This window comes from Periophthalmus magnuspinnatus, chromosome 20, assembly GCF_009829125.3.
Source record: "Periophthalmus magnuspinnatus isolate fPerMag1 chromosome 20, fPerMag1.2.pri, whole genome shotgun sequence".
In the NCBI taxonomy this organism is placed as follows: Eukaryota; Metazoa; Chordata; class Actinopteri; order Gobiiformes; family Gobiidae; genus Periophthalmus; species Periophthalmus magnuspinnatus.
In genome coordinates this window covers 16,593,170-16,610,234 of record NC_047145.1, presented here as the reverse complement: position 1 = coordinate 16,610,234, position 17,065 = coordinate 16,593,170, and the positions used below count along the sequence as shown (strand labels likewise).

At 39.0% G+C, this 17,065-nt stretch overlaps 2 protein-coding genes and 1 non-coding gene across 3 annotated transcripts; 2 read left to right on the top strand and 1 right to left on the bottom strand.

The window, feature by feature from the left end:
- The first annotated feature begins 4,690 nt into the window (after positions 1 to 4,690).
- On the top strand, positions 4,691 to 6,324 carry crhb (corticotropin releasing hormone b). Its single transcript, XM_033986205.2, has 2 exons — positions 4,691 to 4,921; positions 5,381 to 6,324. The coding sequence occupies exon 2, from the start codon at positions 5,401 to 5,403 to the stop codon at positions 5,902 to 5,904; it is 504 nt and encodes a 167-aa protein (XP_033842096.1). The 5' UTR covers positions 4,691 to 4,921; positions 5,381 to 5,400; the 3' UTR covers positions 5,905 to 6,324.
- A 772-nt stretch (positions 6,325 to 7,096) lies between these two features.
- On the bottom strand, positions 7,097 to 12,804 carry trim55b (tripartite motif containing 55b). The gene is made up of 8 exons (XM_033986311.2): positions 12,621 to 12,804; positions 11,778 to 11,947; positions 11,116 to 11,290; positions 10,733 to 10,828; positions 8,175 to 8,408; positions 8,061 to 8,083; positions 7,671 to 7,795; positions 7,097 to 7,568 (listed from the first exon to the last, which is right to left on the bottom strand). The coding sequence occupies exons 1-8, from the start codon at positions 12,747 to 12,749 to the stop codon at positions 7,450 to 7,452; spliced, it is 1,071 nt and encodes a 356-aa protein (XP_033842202.1). The 5' UTR covers positions 12,750 to 12,804; the 3' UTR covers positions 7,097 to 7,449.
- A 576-nt stretch (positions 12,805 to 13,380) lies between these two features.
- Positions 13,381 to 13,466, top strand: trnay-gua (transfer RNA tyrosine (anticodon GUA)). The gene is given in 2 exon segments: positions 13,381 to 13,417; positions 13,431 to 13,466. It is a non-coding gene; the product is annotated as a tRNA-Tyr (tRNA).
- The last annotated feature ends 3,599 nt before the right edge of the window (positions 13,467 to 17,065 follow it).

Genomic DNA, 17,065 nt, shown 5'->3' with positions numbered 1-17,065 from the left:
CTGCTAAAAGGCGTCCACATCAGATATGGCAGTAAAGGACAGTGCACTTCCTGGCATCTCTTCTGACAGCTGCCCCCATGTCGCCCCCACACACCCTGTCACTCACAATGATGTTTTTACAGAGCCCTTTTCCCCACTGCGCTGTTAGACCTGATGCGCACATAAATGTGTGGGTCTCTCTTGATAGATTCATTACATTAGTTTTATTTCACTGGGCTCGTTGATTGATGCTGAGCTGCGTGAGTTTAAACTTAAACCCACTCAATAGAATTAATCGCATGAAAACAATATTTGATGCAAGGGTGCCATACTGACATCTACAGCTAAGTTATATGTACATGTTAATCATTAGTGTTGTGATAACACCAACCATGTGATGTCTAAAAACAGCTCAAGGTTCACGTGTATAAACCTGTATGTATAGAAAATGGGTAAGTGCCTTAATATAAATGTCAGAAGAAACATCAAGATGTAGTGTTTATTGACAACTATGGTGAAATCCAATAACATCCCTCAACTATATGAATGACTTTATGATATTAAACTTTATGAATAATAGATTTATTTTGGCATAAAACACATAAAAACACTTGACATTCAGGTTCACTATTTGAATTAAAATGACTTTATTTTTGCTTCACAATAAATATGTTTTTGTTCTTATGACAATATCAAATCATCAGTCAAACATTGTTCTTTTCTTGCCTTTGCATAAAGTAATATTTTAATTAAAATGCAAGGCTAAAATGTCTTGACCTTTAGAGATTAATCAATACATTGAGTTCCACTGTGCTCTTAATAAGTGGTCCTTAAAAATGGTCCTCTGGGTTTTCTAACTTTAGAGTTATCGTTTGCCTGTTGAGCTATTTTTGGTGGAGCACAGAAATAATAAGCACAATACATTTTCTTCAAACAAGAAAAGGAGTCGCTCTTAGACAACGCGCCGTCACCCTCAAATCCTCGGGTCCTCACTAGGAAAACACAGGATGAGTCACTGGGTTTACTCTGGGATACAAACTGTGAACTAAATATTTTAATTGGACAGAAAATATATTAGAATATAAATAAATATATATAAGTAGCACCAAAATTTGCCTGTAAAAAGCAGTAGAATTCACACGTTTACAGCTGAAAAGTCCTCACAAACAAGCATCACATCCAATCTGCATCTTCACTGGCTTGTATCCGGTTTAATGTGGTGATGAACAATGCATTATTCTAATCGCTATGGGGCCAATGTCCAGCGCTCTCATCTGTAAAGACTATGGCCTTAAAATGAGACAGGAAGCCCTCTGTTTGCACACACAATATTTGGAATAAAAATAAGGAAGTTATCCTTATTGGAGTAATTGATATCTGGTTGTTGTTGAAACGAGGATTGAACATGCTTGAGTGGAAATACAAAAGACAGTATGCTTCTTCTGCCACACTGACAGTTTTCCCTCATTAGCCTTTCGCTTGAGTAAATGCATTGTGCGTCTTTTAAAACGGACTCTGCCCTTCAAAACAACATAAAAACAACTTCCTTTATTTCTGAATGTGGAGTTATATAAAAGAGATATTATTGGTTTGCTCAGCTCAGAACTGACTCTGAGGGACACAAGGAGATTTCTTTAATTCTTCAGGGAAATGTGCTATTTTAAAGATCGCTGGAGACTTCAACATTTTTCTTCCCACCCGTTCAATATCTGTCAGTGTCTTTGTATAAGAAAGCTGTCAATCAAGTTGTACTGAGCTGGGGGTGACTTCAGTCCATCTTCACTATATATGAGTTTCACTGATTGGCTGTGATAGCTTCTAAATTAGTTAAACATGTCTTTACATGCACGGGGCACGATAAAAGAATGAAGAATGACATCATGAGCCTATGGAGAAAAGTGGATGTATGAAGCGTGTGGGAGAGAACGTGAAAAATGGGCTTCAATCTGGGCCCAATTGCTTTGACCTAGATAAGGTCTCAAAACCACAATTTTGCCACATTATTATGAAAAGATACAAAATATTAATCCGTGCCATGCCTCAATGAAATAAGAGTAAGAAAATGGACGTCTCCTCACATTAAGGCACACTCAGGGTTAACACCTTCAGTGCTGTAATGCCCCTGAGCTTCAAACTTGCATTATAGACAGTTTTACTTCACATGACATTACAGCTTGGAGTGTGGCCACTATAGAGAGATCCATCCATCCCATGAGATTGAAAAAAGCTAGCTGCCTTGCCACTTTAATTTTTAAAAGATGGCACTTTCAGAAGCGAGAATATATCTGATGATTTCAATTATGAAGAGTTAGTTGGAAAAAAAAAACAGCTTTCCATTCTGCTTTTAAAAGGAATTCTGCAAAGCCTGAGAGTTATATATTGCACAAGTGTTTTCTGGTTGACCTGCCTCGACTCAATGTAAGTAAAGATTGAAATGTTTTTGTTCTTTTTAATTATTGCTAGCAATTACAAGCAGGAACACTTATTATGGTCCCAAGCCTGGATAACATGTGTTGTGTAATTAACTGACCACAAGAGGCAGCTGACTTGCAGTGTTTTGTCTTTAAAATAGAAAAAGAAGTTAGCAAGGTAATTTTAGACTGGTGCAGTTTTCTTTACATATTTGGTTTGAAGAACATTTAGAAACATTATAGTATCACAGTATCAAAATAGTACTAAGGTAAAACAAAGGCTCAACAACTAGGACAAAAGAACAAGATTTCGGCACTATATGTTTAGATCCACTTTGTGAGATATCGGGCCGTCCCAATGCAACAGCCAGCTCTCTTTGTTCCTTTCTAGTTTTTATTTGTAATTGGTTGATCACTTGTTTGTTGGTGTCTGGCAAAAAAGGCCACTCTTAGTGTTTTTGAAAGGGCACTCCTCAATCCAAAGTGTGTTTAAGAGCTTATATCACAGGGCTATAAAGGAGAAGGACACCTGAGCTTTAGTGGAGGTGACGTGGGTCTGTGAACGGAGCCTTGGGCCTATTCTACAAAATTAGCTAATTCTTATAACAACAACCACTGTGACCTTGGTTATTAAAAGCAGTTGTTTCAAAGTCATGGGTGTATAATAATTTGACTGTCGAGGAAGGCAATTATTTTAGTAGAGAGGTGTTGGACTACATGCAGAGCTGGTTATCAAGACACCTAGTTTGTGTTTGCTGAGGAGAGGTACCATATTTGAGCAAAAATCTCATACGGCAACTTTAAAACTGACAAAATGACTAGGAAAGCTGCAAGAAGCTGCTATGGATGGTAAATGCAAAAAAGCTGACAAAGTGGTACCAGAACAATAGGACCATTTTTGTTTGTACAAGTGTCTTAATGTTTTTGTTTTACAGATACGTGCCTGCAAAATTCAACAGCAAGTTTTCTGTAACTATATGTTTATGTTAAAAGAATTGCTGTCACCCCTCCCTTGGGGCAAATAATCAGTGTTGCAAACTAATCATGGGTTTTATCTCTAATAGCCTTTGTCTAAATGAGTCTTTTCCGGCATGACATCACAGGATTCCTCTCTGAGTGAAGGACAGTGATTTGAAAATGAGGTGACATGAGTTGACCACAAGCACTCACTTTCAAATTGGAGGGTGTTAGCTATTTGTGTCAGACAACATGTGTTTCTTTGATGGAACCTGACAACGTCCTCCCCAAAGCTGTGCTAAACATGAAGAGCAACAGAATAGAAGATGCCCCGGGACGAAAAACTTCACACTGCTTCCGCTCTGTGCCTCAATCCACTTAAATCTCCTATGAGAATAACATATAAATTTGGCATACGGCTAGACAGACTCAGAGAGCTTTATGCAGTGCCTTCACAAATTTGGATATCCTCTACGGCTGCCTCTCAAATTTGTTCTTCATTACTCGAGTGCACGATATGTGCCGAATCATTTTGACCTCTTCAAATAAGTCTGTAACTCAATTCAGATTGAGTTACAGACGTCTGAATGCAACAGGTTTCATTTTGGCACGTACACATAAATTTTGTGATTCCAGAAAGTAATAGTGTGAGAGCAGTTTTCTTTCATTTGATGAGCAGATTGAGACTTTTAAAATAATAAATAGTTCATTAGCTATTTTTGTTGTGCAGTAATGCACACATGAAAGAAAATACAAGTTTAAGGATGACTTGAAGTACAAAAATATGTGATGTATAAAAAGGTGTATTTCATGTGTCATGATTATGGGTTTGTCTGCAGAAGGCATGTTGCCAACTCTAATGTAGTGCCCAGTGCAGAGGCTGTGACGCAAACATGTTCAGCAGTAATGAATCACTAGAGACAATGGCCATCTTGGTGTTGTATGCTGATGTAAATATATCACAAGTCTGATGTTTCTTTCATAAAGTTAATTAACATGCCTAAGCATCATCAAAAGCAGAATGCAACTTTTGCTTGAACAATGAGTAAATCGTTTTTTGTCCACTTTCACAACTTGTGCTCCTCCATCACATATTTTTATTTCACTCTGAACAACATATTCCCAAAAGTTTTATTGAAATGTATTTTTAGTTAAGGGCAGTCCTTCCAGTTTACTTGGTCGTCTTCCTTTTTAAAACTCCCATAAACCCGTGCAATCACTTTTACTAAGCCTTTCAATTGAAAATGTCAGGTGTGGCACCTATAGGCCACTGCTGAAAGCACAGAGGTAAACTGACGTGCACGCGCGCGCACGCTCACATATGACTCATCTCATCTAAACTAAAGCACTTTGTCAGAGGCATCCATTCACATTACACCCGGGCAGGAACGCGCAGACTCAATCTCACTTTGGAGCGCAACACTTATAGTGAGCTTGGCTATATAAGTCCATTCAGCATCTTCTTTTTAAGGAACTAAAGCTATACTTGATTCTTAGCGCAGGCAAGGAGAAAGACTTTCACCAAACACCTGGCAACACAAACATCTGATCCGGACCTCCTCTAAACATTTAAGGTATGAACTCAAGTGATGCTCTGATTTTTGTTTCATGTCTTCCATTTTCCTACGCATACTTCGTTGGATATCACTTCTGATATTGTCTGTTACTTTTCTGGATAAATTAATTTATTAAACATTAGCGTCTTCGCACTCTCATATTATCTATTTTTAAAGCAGGCCTACTTGATTGGTTCAAGTAGATACTAAATTATTTTGACTTCAAAAGCGTCTTTACGCACAAACATTACGCACACGTCGCGCGGACTTAACACTTTGAATATATTTTAAACAAAAAGTGTCATTCGAAGATGGAAATATATAATGAGTTGCTTTTAATAGTTTATATGTGATTCCTTCCTTTTTTTTTTTTTTCTTTTTTCGGAATGGTTTTTGGCACTGTGCGTAAATTCACCATTTATACCGCGGGACCTTTTTTTACACACCTGTAATGTGTTCATTTTATCTGTGCTTTAGACTCCAGTTGAAATCCTGACATGAAGCTCAATTTACTCGGAACCACCGTGATTCTGCTAGTTGCCTTCTTACCGCGCTACGAATGTCGGGCTATTGAGAGCCCTGGCAGTGCCCTGCGCATCCCCGCTCCACAGAACCAGAACTCCCAGCAGCTGTCTGGTCCTATCTTGGAGCGGCTCGGAGAGGAGTATTTCATACGGCTTGGCAACGGGGACTCGAACTCTATTCCAGCGACTTCTTCAATGTATCCCGGGGGACCCTCCTCCATCTTCAACAGAGCTCTCCAACTCCAGCTCACGCGGCGTCTCTTACAGGGCAAAGTTGGCAACATCAGGGAGCTCATAGGAGACTTGGCTGACCACGGGGACGAGTCCATGGAGCGAGGGAGGAGGTCCGAAGAACCGCCGATATCTCTGGATCTGACCTTCCACCTGCTGCGGGAGATGATGGAGATGTCCAAGGCGGAGCAGCTAGCTCAACAAGCGCAAAATAACAGAAGGATGATGGAGCTCTTTGGAAAGTGAAGTCCTCCCTCCAGTCCGCCAAAGATCTCCCTTCCGTTTTATTTTTGCTTTCCATTTCGACCATCAGCACAAAACATGCTCTGTACAATATAGTGCTGCTTTATCACAATTATTTAAAGAAGCTTTAACCTGATCAAAACAGGCTTGGCTCTAACAAATCCGATTGTACCTTACTACCATTTTAAATGTTTGTGTCAAATGTGTAGAATATGACCGTTCTTCATATTTGAGATGAAAAACCTATATGGTTTGGATATAAGTTGCATATTGCATCATTACAATTTCATTTTGTTTTAGATTATGATTATCAATGTATTTATGATATTTGTTAATAAACTTATGTGCAACCAGTCATTTTTTGTTGTGCAAAAGAACATCATCTATATTTCTAATAAAAAATGAAAAGGAATGCTTACATTTTTTTCTGCATTGTTACTTGGATCAATAAACACGTATTATACTTGCTAAATGTGTGCCAATAATAAACTGGCAACCATATTCATTTACCTGAGCACTAAATCCACTGTAGCTGCGACCTTGCACGCATACAGGCCTATTGATTTATGAAAAATAGGTACATCTTGAATACAGATGTCTGGGATAAAGCATAACCCTAAAGTCAGTAAGTCTTGGTTTCTTAGTTTCTGTAACAGGCAATGTCCTTATTAAATGCAAAAGAGACACCCAGTGACAGCTAAAAGGTGCTGCACTTACAATTAATGAGTGTAAAATGCACAGTCTGTGTCCAATGTACACTGTGCTGCTCTTTGACCCTCACAGTCACAGTAAACCAAACAAGCACTGTGTATGTGAGTCATCCTATTTTGTTTGGCCCACTTAGCAACTTGGGGCTTAGTGCTGCATTGAGCTGTTTGTTAAGGATCCAACCCTGTGAAGGATGAGGTATAATAATTACAGCAGATGAGACTTAGTGTGACTAGTTCAATGGTGGGACAGAGCGAAGGATTAAAGCAGCACCCAGGATGTCAGGTGCAACATTTGCTAAAACAGCCATGTCTTTACATGTTTAAAAAGGTTTTAAAATGGTAAATCTAATGTTTAAAGTGTAATTTGCTTGTGCTTTTGCATGCATCGCTATAATAACAAAACCAAATTTAACAATCTCCTGTACAATATTGTTGAAAATCCCTTTTGTTGCTGACAAAGTTGAACATAAAAAACGACATCCTGGTTTATGAAATGTCAAAGAGCCAAACTTGACTCATTTATCAAACTAATAAAGAAGTCGTAAAAATAATACAAGGTGAAGGACAACCTGGAGCCCTACTGAAAGTTGTAACAAAAATGATGAAAGAAGGTCAGCTACATAAATAAATCCATTTGGGATCACATCACACACGATGCCCACCCAAAAAAGAAAAAAACAACAACATGGAGAACAGCCAATAACACAACAGAACGAGTGGAATTAGTACTTCAACAACTACATCACCTACTCACGCTTTCCAAAATTGCACAAATCTGTTTGAGCTATAGACCCCCCCTTTCACACATGACTATTTGGAGGGGAGGGCTGCACTCTTGTCAGGTGCTGGGGGGTGTACTAGGACCCTTGCTTGTGCTAAGAGAAAGATTTTGCACGGCTTGTGTCACCTCCGCTTCGCTTAGTTCTGTCTCCTCATCCTCGTCTTCGTCATTTTCATCTGCACCCAGACACAAAAATGTATAATAGCAATAATTAGCCTCAACACAAAAAATATGTAATAATGAGCAAATTAGAGCAATTTCACAATTTCTTTTTTTACCTTGGATGAAGTCAATGCTTCTTAGGGCCTGGCGTTCTCGTCTAAAGTCAACGCTAAAATGATCCATGTTCTCATAGCCACGTTCAACCTTTTCCAAGTGCGCTATACTCGAAGCCTCTGCAATCCTTTTGGAGGGCAGTGGTGCAATTAGGGTCACTCATCAGTCAGAATCACTGTACTGCTGAACAAATACTATCAATCCACCACAGTCAATTACTTATTTTTGGAATAATTACAGTGATTTGCTTGCTACACTTCACACAATTACTTTCAACTACTCAGACGTGCAACCCTTGTCTGCTGTCTTTATCTAGGGAGGTTTGCCAGGAAACGGGACTAGTAGTGTATTTAAGACACAGTAATAAATAGTATGTCGTATGACAAACTTACTTTTGGAGGAGAGGCTTTGTGGCCTTCAAATAAAAAGAATGAAATAGGAAAAAAAAAACATTTATTACTTAGTTTAATGTATTTATCAAAACACAATGTATCTCTAGTTCTAACCTGCAGAAAAACAGCCTGCCCCTGCTCCTCCATGATCTGGATGCCTGTTTCCACGACCTTACAGCTCTCCTCCAGGTGGTCTCCGTACTTCTGAGTGAGTCCCCGGATGTAGTTCACTTTCTCCTCTTGCTCTGCTGTCACCTTCTGGCACATCTCCCTCTTCTTGTCCTCCAAGATTGAGTATAAGTGGTCAAACTTCTCACACAGTTGGGTCTTTTGCCTACAGCTGTTTTCCTGGGCATACACAAAAGGCATTTCATGATTTGGCCATATTCATGATAAGAGGTGGGAGATTTACCAAGAGTCTTCCGAGGGTATAAAGTGATATTTGTGCAGTTTTGATTGATATATGAACCTTAACCAAGATATTTACAGCAACCATCTCAATTCTGATGGACTGTCATAATATTGTCTGCATCTCATCATGGGGATACGTAAAAATGCAGTTGTGCATTTTTGTCAATATAATCCACTCCTATTTCAGTTTCATCATTTCTGCCCTGCTAAATGAGTGCTTACATATCTTTATGTTGTTTTGATGCCAGGCTACTTGAACCACTGAAAGGATATGGTCTCTTTTTTCAGGCTCATCCTTTTCACTTACATGTCAAAATTATTATGAATATTGATGTTTAAAATCTGCATTTTTAATCAAGTACATTTTGTTAATATTTTGAGCAAAGGTTAACACAATAAAGCCTTTCTTGTTCCCATCATTCCATTATTGTGGAGAGCACAGTGATGTTACATGGATATTACGCATGCAGTCATATGCAAACTGTGTCATCATCAGCCATTATATACTCTGTAGAAAAGAGTTTTGTATTGAGATAGTATAGGGACACCCATTGATAGAGAGTCTTTGTTTATTGTACGCTTACAAGGTTGTGCGCTTTTTACAAGAACACAGCACAGACAGAGAATATTCACTCTCACTATATCTCAACCTTCACCCCTTTGGTGGTAAGCCAAATTACATTACATTGTACTTTGCACTTTGCCATGAAATATCCAAAAGGTAAATTCACAAATGTTGAACCTGATAATTTTTTTTTTTCAACTAGACTTTAAGATCCTACCCGATTTGGCCCAATGTGTGTTTGTGTTTCACCAAAATTTGTTTTGCTCCAGTACAGATACATTGTAAAAACAGCTCATGAGGTGAAGTGAGGAATAACTCTGGACCCCTACAAACCATTCAAAATAAACTAGTTCTGTTTTTCATGGTTTTAAAGTAAATAAGGTAATATTACAAAAACAATATGTATCCATCTGTATATAATAATATTGCCCTATTTGAATGTTGTGATGTATGGAAGCCAGCAGTATGCTACTATACTCTGATCATTGCTCCTGAAAAGAAAGTTCCTTTAATCAAACAACACCTGGGTTCTCTGGGCTCCTCTTCCCAGCCTAGCCTCAGAAACCTTGGTGTTCTATTTGACCAGTCAATGTCCCTGGACAGCCATTCTAGATAGTTGGTTAAAAACTGCTTCTTCCATCTGAGATCTATCTCCAAACTGAGGGCAATATTATCTAAATCTGATCTGGAATTGATTATTCATGCTTTTATTTCTTCTTGTTTGGATTATTGTAATTCTCTTTTTACTTGTTTTAACAAATCTGCAGTCACTCGTCTCCAGTTGGTCCAGAACGCTGCAGCAAGGCTTTTAACAGGAACTAACAGAAGGGCACACATCACTCCGACTTTATCCTCTTTACACTGGTTACCTGTCAAATTTAGAATTGATTTTAAAATTTTGGTCTTGACTTTTAGAGCTTTTAATGGACAGGCCCCTGAATATATCTCAGAAATGCTGGTTCCTTACACCTCTGGCCGCTCCCTCCGGTCTTCGGGCCAAAATCTTTTGAAGGTCCCTAAGACCCGGTTTAAAACTCGAGGAGACCTGTCCTTTCAAGCAGTAGCCCCTAAACTGTGGAATGCCCTGCCCCTGTCTCTTTGTGTGGCTGACTCTGTTGACTCCTTTAAAAAGCAGCTGAAGACACTGTTATTCAGACAAGCTTTTAGTTAATTTACTACTCTTTGTCTTATTTTATCTATTGAACATTTATTGTTGTTGTTTATCTATTTTTATTTGCACTCTGTAAAGCACTTTGTGATTTTATCTGTGAAAGGTGCTATATAAATAAAGTTTACTTACTACTAAAGTTTACTTACTATGTATGATACAAGACACGCTGCCTAAAATAAAATGCCAGCAGGCCCAGGTTACAGGGGTGACAAGGGTTTTTTGCAATATCATCTAACATGTTTGCCCTCTCATTTGAGGCATGATAAATACTGGCACTATCATCTTTGCACTCCTTTGAAACTTGGATTCACCCTCACTCAGCTTGACCTGACCTGTCATAACTTACACTAGGCACAATGTATCTCTACATACCTGTGGAGGCATTACAATTACAAGGCTGAAACTCCAGAAATGTGTCTATAACATATTTCTGAATCTTCATCTTGACCTCTTAACCTCTAAACCGAAAGAGTCCACGGCACTTGTTGTACAGGTGGTGAGTGACTGCACCTGTTATACACTGACCTCTATTGCACGACATGCTTCCTCCAGCTGACTAATGATGCCCTGCATCCGGTCGTTAGTCCCAACCATCATGGCAATCCCATCACTGAGCTCCGTCTGTGGAGGCACAACATCAACATACATAATATGTGCCAACATTGACAATAATTTATTACCCCTGGGAATGAGAACAACATACATTATTTCAGTATTTTATCATAGTTTTATTTATTTAAATGTTTTATATATATATATATTTTTTTAATCTTTCATTCTACTATAAGACCAACTGTAGCTTTAAGAGGCTTTTCAAGCTTGTAAACTGAAATATCCTAGCCATTATTATTATTATTACTGTGATAACACCACAAATGTGTGACACAAACATCACCTTTTAGACTCACCTTTTTATTCTGGAAAATGCTGGTTATTGGTGCCACCTCACAGTCTTTGTGTGCCCCAAACACCTTGCACATGGAGCAGGTTGGCACACCATGTGTCACACAGTAAATGTTAATCTTTTCCTCTTTGTGGACTTCACACATAGGCGTCTCGTCCTTCACCGGCTCGGGCTTTGTGCTGTTGAGCGAGAGCAGAGCTACTTTACTGTCTGCTCATACCTGGCACTGCATGTTAATTTGATGCGTAATGTCACTTTGATAATGCCACAAGAGCACATCTCAGTTCTGTATTGACAATCCATCACTCACACCTCGCCATGCGCAAAACGCTGTCGGCAAAGTAATCATTGTGTTGCCAAGTATAGACAATCGAATATGTAGAAAATGTATAAATACATTTTTAGAGAATACCTACAATAAAAAGTGCTAATATCACTCACAACTTTCTGAATACAACATCTAGACAACATCTCCACTTATATTGTATCTTTGAATGAATAGATTTAAGCAAAATCAGAAGAATACAACACCATGTGATAAAGTATATGTCAGCACAAACTATAATCAACGAAACATATACAAAGGTATAATCTATAACTTTGGGTGACCTTTTCATCATACATGCATTCATATAGGACGTGTCTTGTTTGTGTGAAATGCCTTACCTACTGGACTCTTGCTTGAACATATCAATGATATTCTCAACCAGTAAGTTCCTCTGCAGTCCATAAACTCCATGGCGATCCAATACTACCTCATGTCTGCAGGAAGGGCACCTGAAGCGGCCCCCAGATGTTAAGGAGCCAGCCCTGGTGGGGAGATACGGATTTGCTGCCTAAAATGAAGACATAAGTCCAGTTTTAAAACTACAAAACAATATTTGAGCACACAAATGACAGTATGAACTGAATGTAATAAAAAATATCCAACATACGTAATTCACTTACTGCTAAACTACATAAATTCACATAAATAAATGTTTTCAGCTGCACAACACTATATAGATAGGCTCCAATGTATGACCCACAAGACCAGTATAGGCTGTAGAGTATTTTTAGCAGGCACTTTCTGTGCAATTGTGGGAAATCACTGGAAGAAACAACAACTACATTTATGTCAAATACAAGATAGAATAAGTGATCACATACATAGTTGTGAAGAATAACCACAATAGTGTAATAATTATGTAGGAACATTGAACAAAAAACATCAGTACTATGCCACACTGAAATTTCAAAGCCTATGGACCCAGCCTATGGACCCAGCCTATGGACCCAGCCTATGGACCCAGCCTATGGACCCAGCCTATGGACCCAGCCTATGGACCCAGCCTATGGACCCAGCCTATGGACCCAGCCTATGGACCCAGCCTAGGCCTGGATGTAATATTTTATGGATGGCCTAGCACATCCTACGAACTTAGCCTAGGCCTAGATGTAACATTTTAGGGATGGCCTAGCACATCCTACAGCCTGAATGTCAAATAAAATGAAGAAACAGACACTTACCTGAAAAACGTCGTTAGCACATTTCCTGCAGAGGTTATGTTGACAGGGCAGTATGACCACTGGCTTTGTAAACATTTCCAGACATATTGGACAAATCAGCTGTTTTTCCAGATTTTCCATAGTATTCATGGCAAATACTGGTCCGCACGAGCCAGTATCAACAGAGTACAAAGTAAAAGACAAAGAACAAAGAACAAATCAAAACTAGTATGTTCTCTAAAGGTCCAGGCCCAATACTGTCCCGCTGCTCTTGTCCTGCTGCTCTTGTCCAGGCTGCTGTGAGCTACTATCTTGTTGGTGTCAGTTCTGTTTTTAGCAGCTATTGCTGCCATGTTTAAGGGTGCCAATTTTACCCTGCCCATATTTGAAAGGCAGTAGGGCAGAAGCCTACAGAACAGCTGCTGAACCCTCCACACGATCAGCTGCCTGTGAGGGCCTATATGTTTGTTACTGTCCAAAGTTGTTAAGTGAACTTACACTATAACTTGGGCCGATGTGAGTTACTTACCGCATCTTCGAAAAACTTAAGTGGACCTACTTAGATTTTTTAAACTATGATGAAAACATACCCTACTGAAAATACGTTCAGCTCTATCCTAAGAAGCCAGTTAAGCAGTAAAAAAATCTACCCCGTACCAACTATAGGCCTATCACCTCGAATGGGACAAACTGTGACAGTAAGATCTGCGACATTTGGACATTTAGGATCTGGATTTGTCAACTTAAAAAAAAATTCATGTTTAAAATATCGGCAGCAGCCCCTTCGATAGCTCAGTTGGTAGAGCGGAGGACTGTAGCGGTCACATGGACATCCTTAGGTCGCTGGTTCGAATCCGGCTCGAAGGAGGGATCACTTTTCCCACAATGCTTCTGTTTTTAGGCATTTTTTTCAACAGTTTACTTCGCAGCTCTGTTGAACTCGTGGAGGTAGATCCATGGATCAACTTTACCACGAAAGAATACAAGGCAAAAAATGAAAGCAGGTTAAGCCCCATTCATGACTTAGTAATATTAAACTTACATTTTACTCAACACATTGTGATTTCTATGCGTTTTCTGTCATTTACTTCTGATGTGTTTTTGTGAGATCCATATGTAGGTTATCTGATACTTTTAATCATCTGTCTTTAAAGGGGTGAGCGAGTGATTACATATTCATGAACAAAAAGCTTGAGCTTTGCCTGCTCACCTTTTAACCAGCGCCTAAAAGTACATTTAATGAGACCAATTAAGTGGAAGAAATTTATTCCTCCAGGAAATAAACCTATTCATATCCTGAAGCCATTAGTGCCTGACTCACAATTTTGCAGTCTATCAGAGAAAAAGCTGTCATATTATGTAGTACATCACGTGCTTGTATCATTGGAGATCAGAGGTATCATGACCATAGTATTACAGGATTGTTATTTATTTTTCTATTACCATGGTCCACAGGTAAAATGAAATGATGGAGCCAGTAAAAGTTTCATATTTTTCAGGCAAGTGGAACATTGATCAAGTACTATACACAGTACAATGTTCTACCCTGCAGGCCTTTCAAGTTAAGTGCATCAACTACAACAGTGACAATAACAGTATTCAAGCAATTTTAACAGCTGATCAAGTGAATAGGACATCAAGGAATAAACTAAATGTTTCATTTTCCAACTTAATTTGATTCTCATATTTGTCGTCAAATTCCATTAGTTGCCACTGATTCTAAGGGGTCTCCAGGGCTTTGGTTGGTCAGAGGGTCAGGCCATCATACCTATCTGTACATACTGCATAGGAACATCCCACGAAATGGGTGGAAATTTAGCATACAAAAAAAAAAAAAACTACAAGTAAAATTTAGATGTATTTGTCTGGAAAAAAAAAAAATGTTAGGAATATATATATTTTTTTCATTTGTAGTGACTGTAGGAACCACTGGGTTAGAAAATGTGTATAAAATAGTAATTAGCTATGTTTGTCATATTCATGTTTTATGGCAAAGGGTATTCCATAAGTGGGATGGATTTTTACTTGAGTTTTATAACATATTCTGCTAGAGTGACGTAAAAGATACGTCAGTATGTTAATAGACTCCACTGCAGCTGATGGTCACAGGAAAGTCAAGATTATCTCACATTCCTGTATATGCAATATGCTACATGTGTTTATTTTGTCCTCCAGCCAATACATTTTACAACCACCAAGGATATAAAATGGTCACAAACCTACAATAAGACTCTAATAGGCTATGCCCATAACTAAATTAGTTTGGTTGAATATTATTTTTCAGTTTTCCAATATTATATAGCCAAAGTGAGCCACTATGAATGCAGTTTGATGATAATAGCTCACAATAATAATAATTAAAAAAAAAACCTCAAAAAAATGTATGTTTTTTTAACTACTTAGTCAAATTGATGCATTATTTCCAGTGTGTGCACTTCTCTACATCCGCGGTGATACAGTGCCCTCTAGGGGTGAAAACAGCAAACAAAGTAGATTTGACAGTTGAAAGAAAGAAAACAGAAAGTTAGTAGATTTTCGGGAAATCATCATGTAAATGTCAGAAGAACTTCAAAATATATTGCTTTCAATCTCACAAAGCCTACTGTTTAAGACAAGGCTCCTCAAACCACTATTATAACAAAGAGGCCATATGTTTAGACTTTCTATAGATTTGGGAAATACTAGATTGTAAATGCATCCACATCACGCAGATGGCAATGGCTACTTAATGAAATTACGTACCCAATTGTCTAAACCCTCCTATTTAGTCAATAATATTGATAAAACACAAAAAATATAAATTGTGTATGCACTGTATTTGCAGGTTAATGCCACTAGATGGCTCTATCTACTTACCTTTATAAATCCAAAATGTGTTGCCTCTTTTGTGCAAGAAAGCACACTGATTGATTTCATGCACAAGGGTGAGGGCTCAGAAGTGCACACACAAACAGTCGTCTATGTTATTAAGTCTTATCAAGCTAAATTGAATAGTGCATCCACGGTGTTAAATTGTACTATAGGCTCATAAAGCGTCAACAGAAATCCCCTGTGTTGTTAATGGCTGTATTAATTAGTGGCACCGCAGGAAACTGTAATATCTCCCCAGAGTGTGGCGGGTGTCGGGGGTGTGGGGCACCGGGGGCCTCATAAGCACATTCGGAGCATGGGACCCCAAGGGGAATCACCGGGTATGCCGCATACCTTGTTCCTGTGTCTCCAGGCTTAAACCGGGTGAGCACACACACCTCTAAACGTACAAGTCTGTTCGTTTGCGTGACCGGGACCAATAGCTGTGCAAGGAATTAATTAGAAAATCCCCTCAAGTATCATTTAGTTGTTCCCAAATGTGCACTTAGAGGACATAATGTAAAATGTGGCGTCATGACATTGTATTGACGTAGTCATATGTCAGATCAAGCACTTTCTGAGTTGTCTGGCAACAGCGGCTTGGTAAACTGTGAATAGGCCTAATACTAACTAACTATCAACTGATGCTTGCTCAGATAGATATAGAAAAGGCAAAGCACTTTTATTATCCTTAACATTTTCACTAACCATTCTGTTTAGGCCTAAAGATGTGACCGTATAGTGGTAATAGTACTGTCCTATGAGGAATGTTAGGCTACATTTTAGGCCTATGCCCTCCAGCCTGATGTAAGTGAAATGTTTGAATGTACTACCTAATTATGGCCTACTGTCTACGACCCATTCACTCCATTTACTATTATTTTAAATGCATTATTGTCTTTTAACTGCAAATGGGCCAACAACAACAGTGTGTCTTGCTGTGTTGCTTGGGAATAATGCAGGACTCACCTTGTGGGGGGTGTGATAGTGGGGAGTTGGATTGAAAGCCGTAAAAATGGGAGGGGATTATGTCTTCATTGGCACTGAGTGTTGCCATGGCACATCTATTGTTCAACAACACATGGCACAAAACCCCACTGATGTCTGTGATTTGGTTTGGTATTGCGCATTTCTTTTTACTTCTCCAAATATTCTCTGAGAGGCAAACAGTGTTTTTTTTTTTCACTGTTAACCACAAACATAGACTTGGGCCTAAGTGTTTCAAGGGGGTCGGGCCCATCATAAAATTCACCCATAGCCTCAGACAACAAAGGCGTGAATTGCCCCAGCCTCAGTAGCCTCCAACAAAGCCACCTTATATTTTCAAAGTATTCCCTATAGTCTGTATTTCAAACTCTAGTGAGACTAAGCTCCCAAGTAGTATGACTCATGAGAGGAAGGTAATCACAGGCAATGATGTGGACCGCTGCAGGGCAAGCCCCGCTGTGGAGGAATACCCTTGAGAAAGTCCACGCCGTCTGCAAACGACTGCTCATATAGGTCTTGGGATCGCCCCGGTGATACAACCAATCACAGAGCCCGTTGTAAATATTGTAGTCGCTTTGGACCAATCAGCGACGAGTTTGGACTAGTAGCTTTGACGTGATTGGTTGATT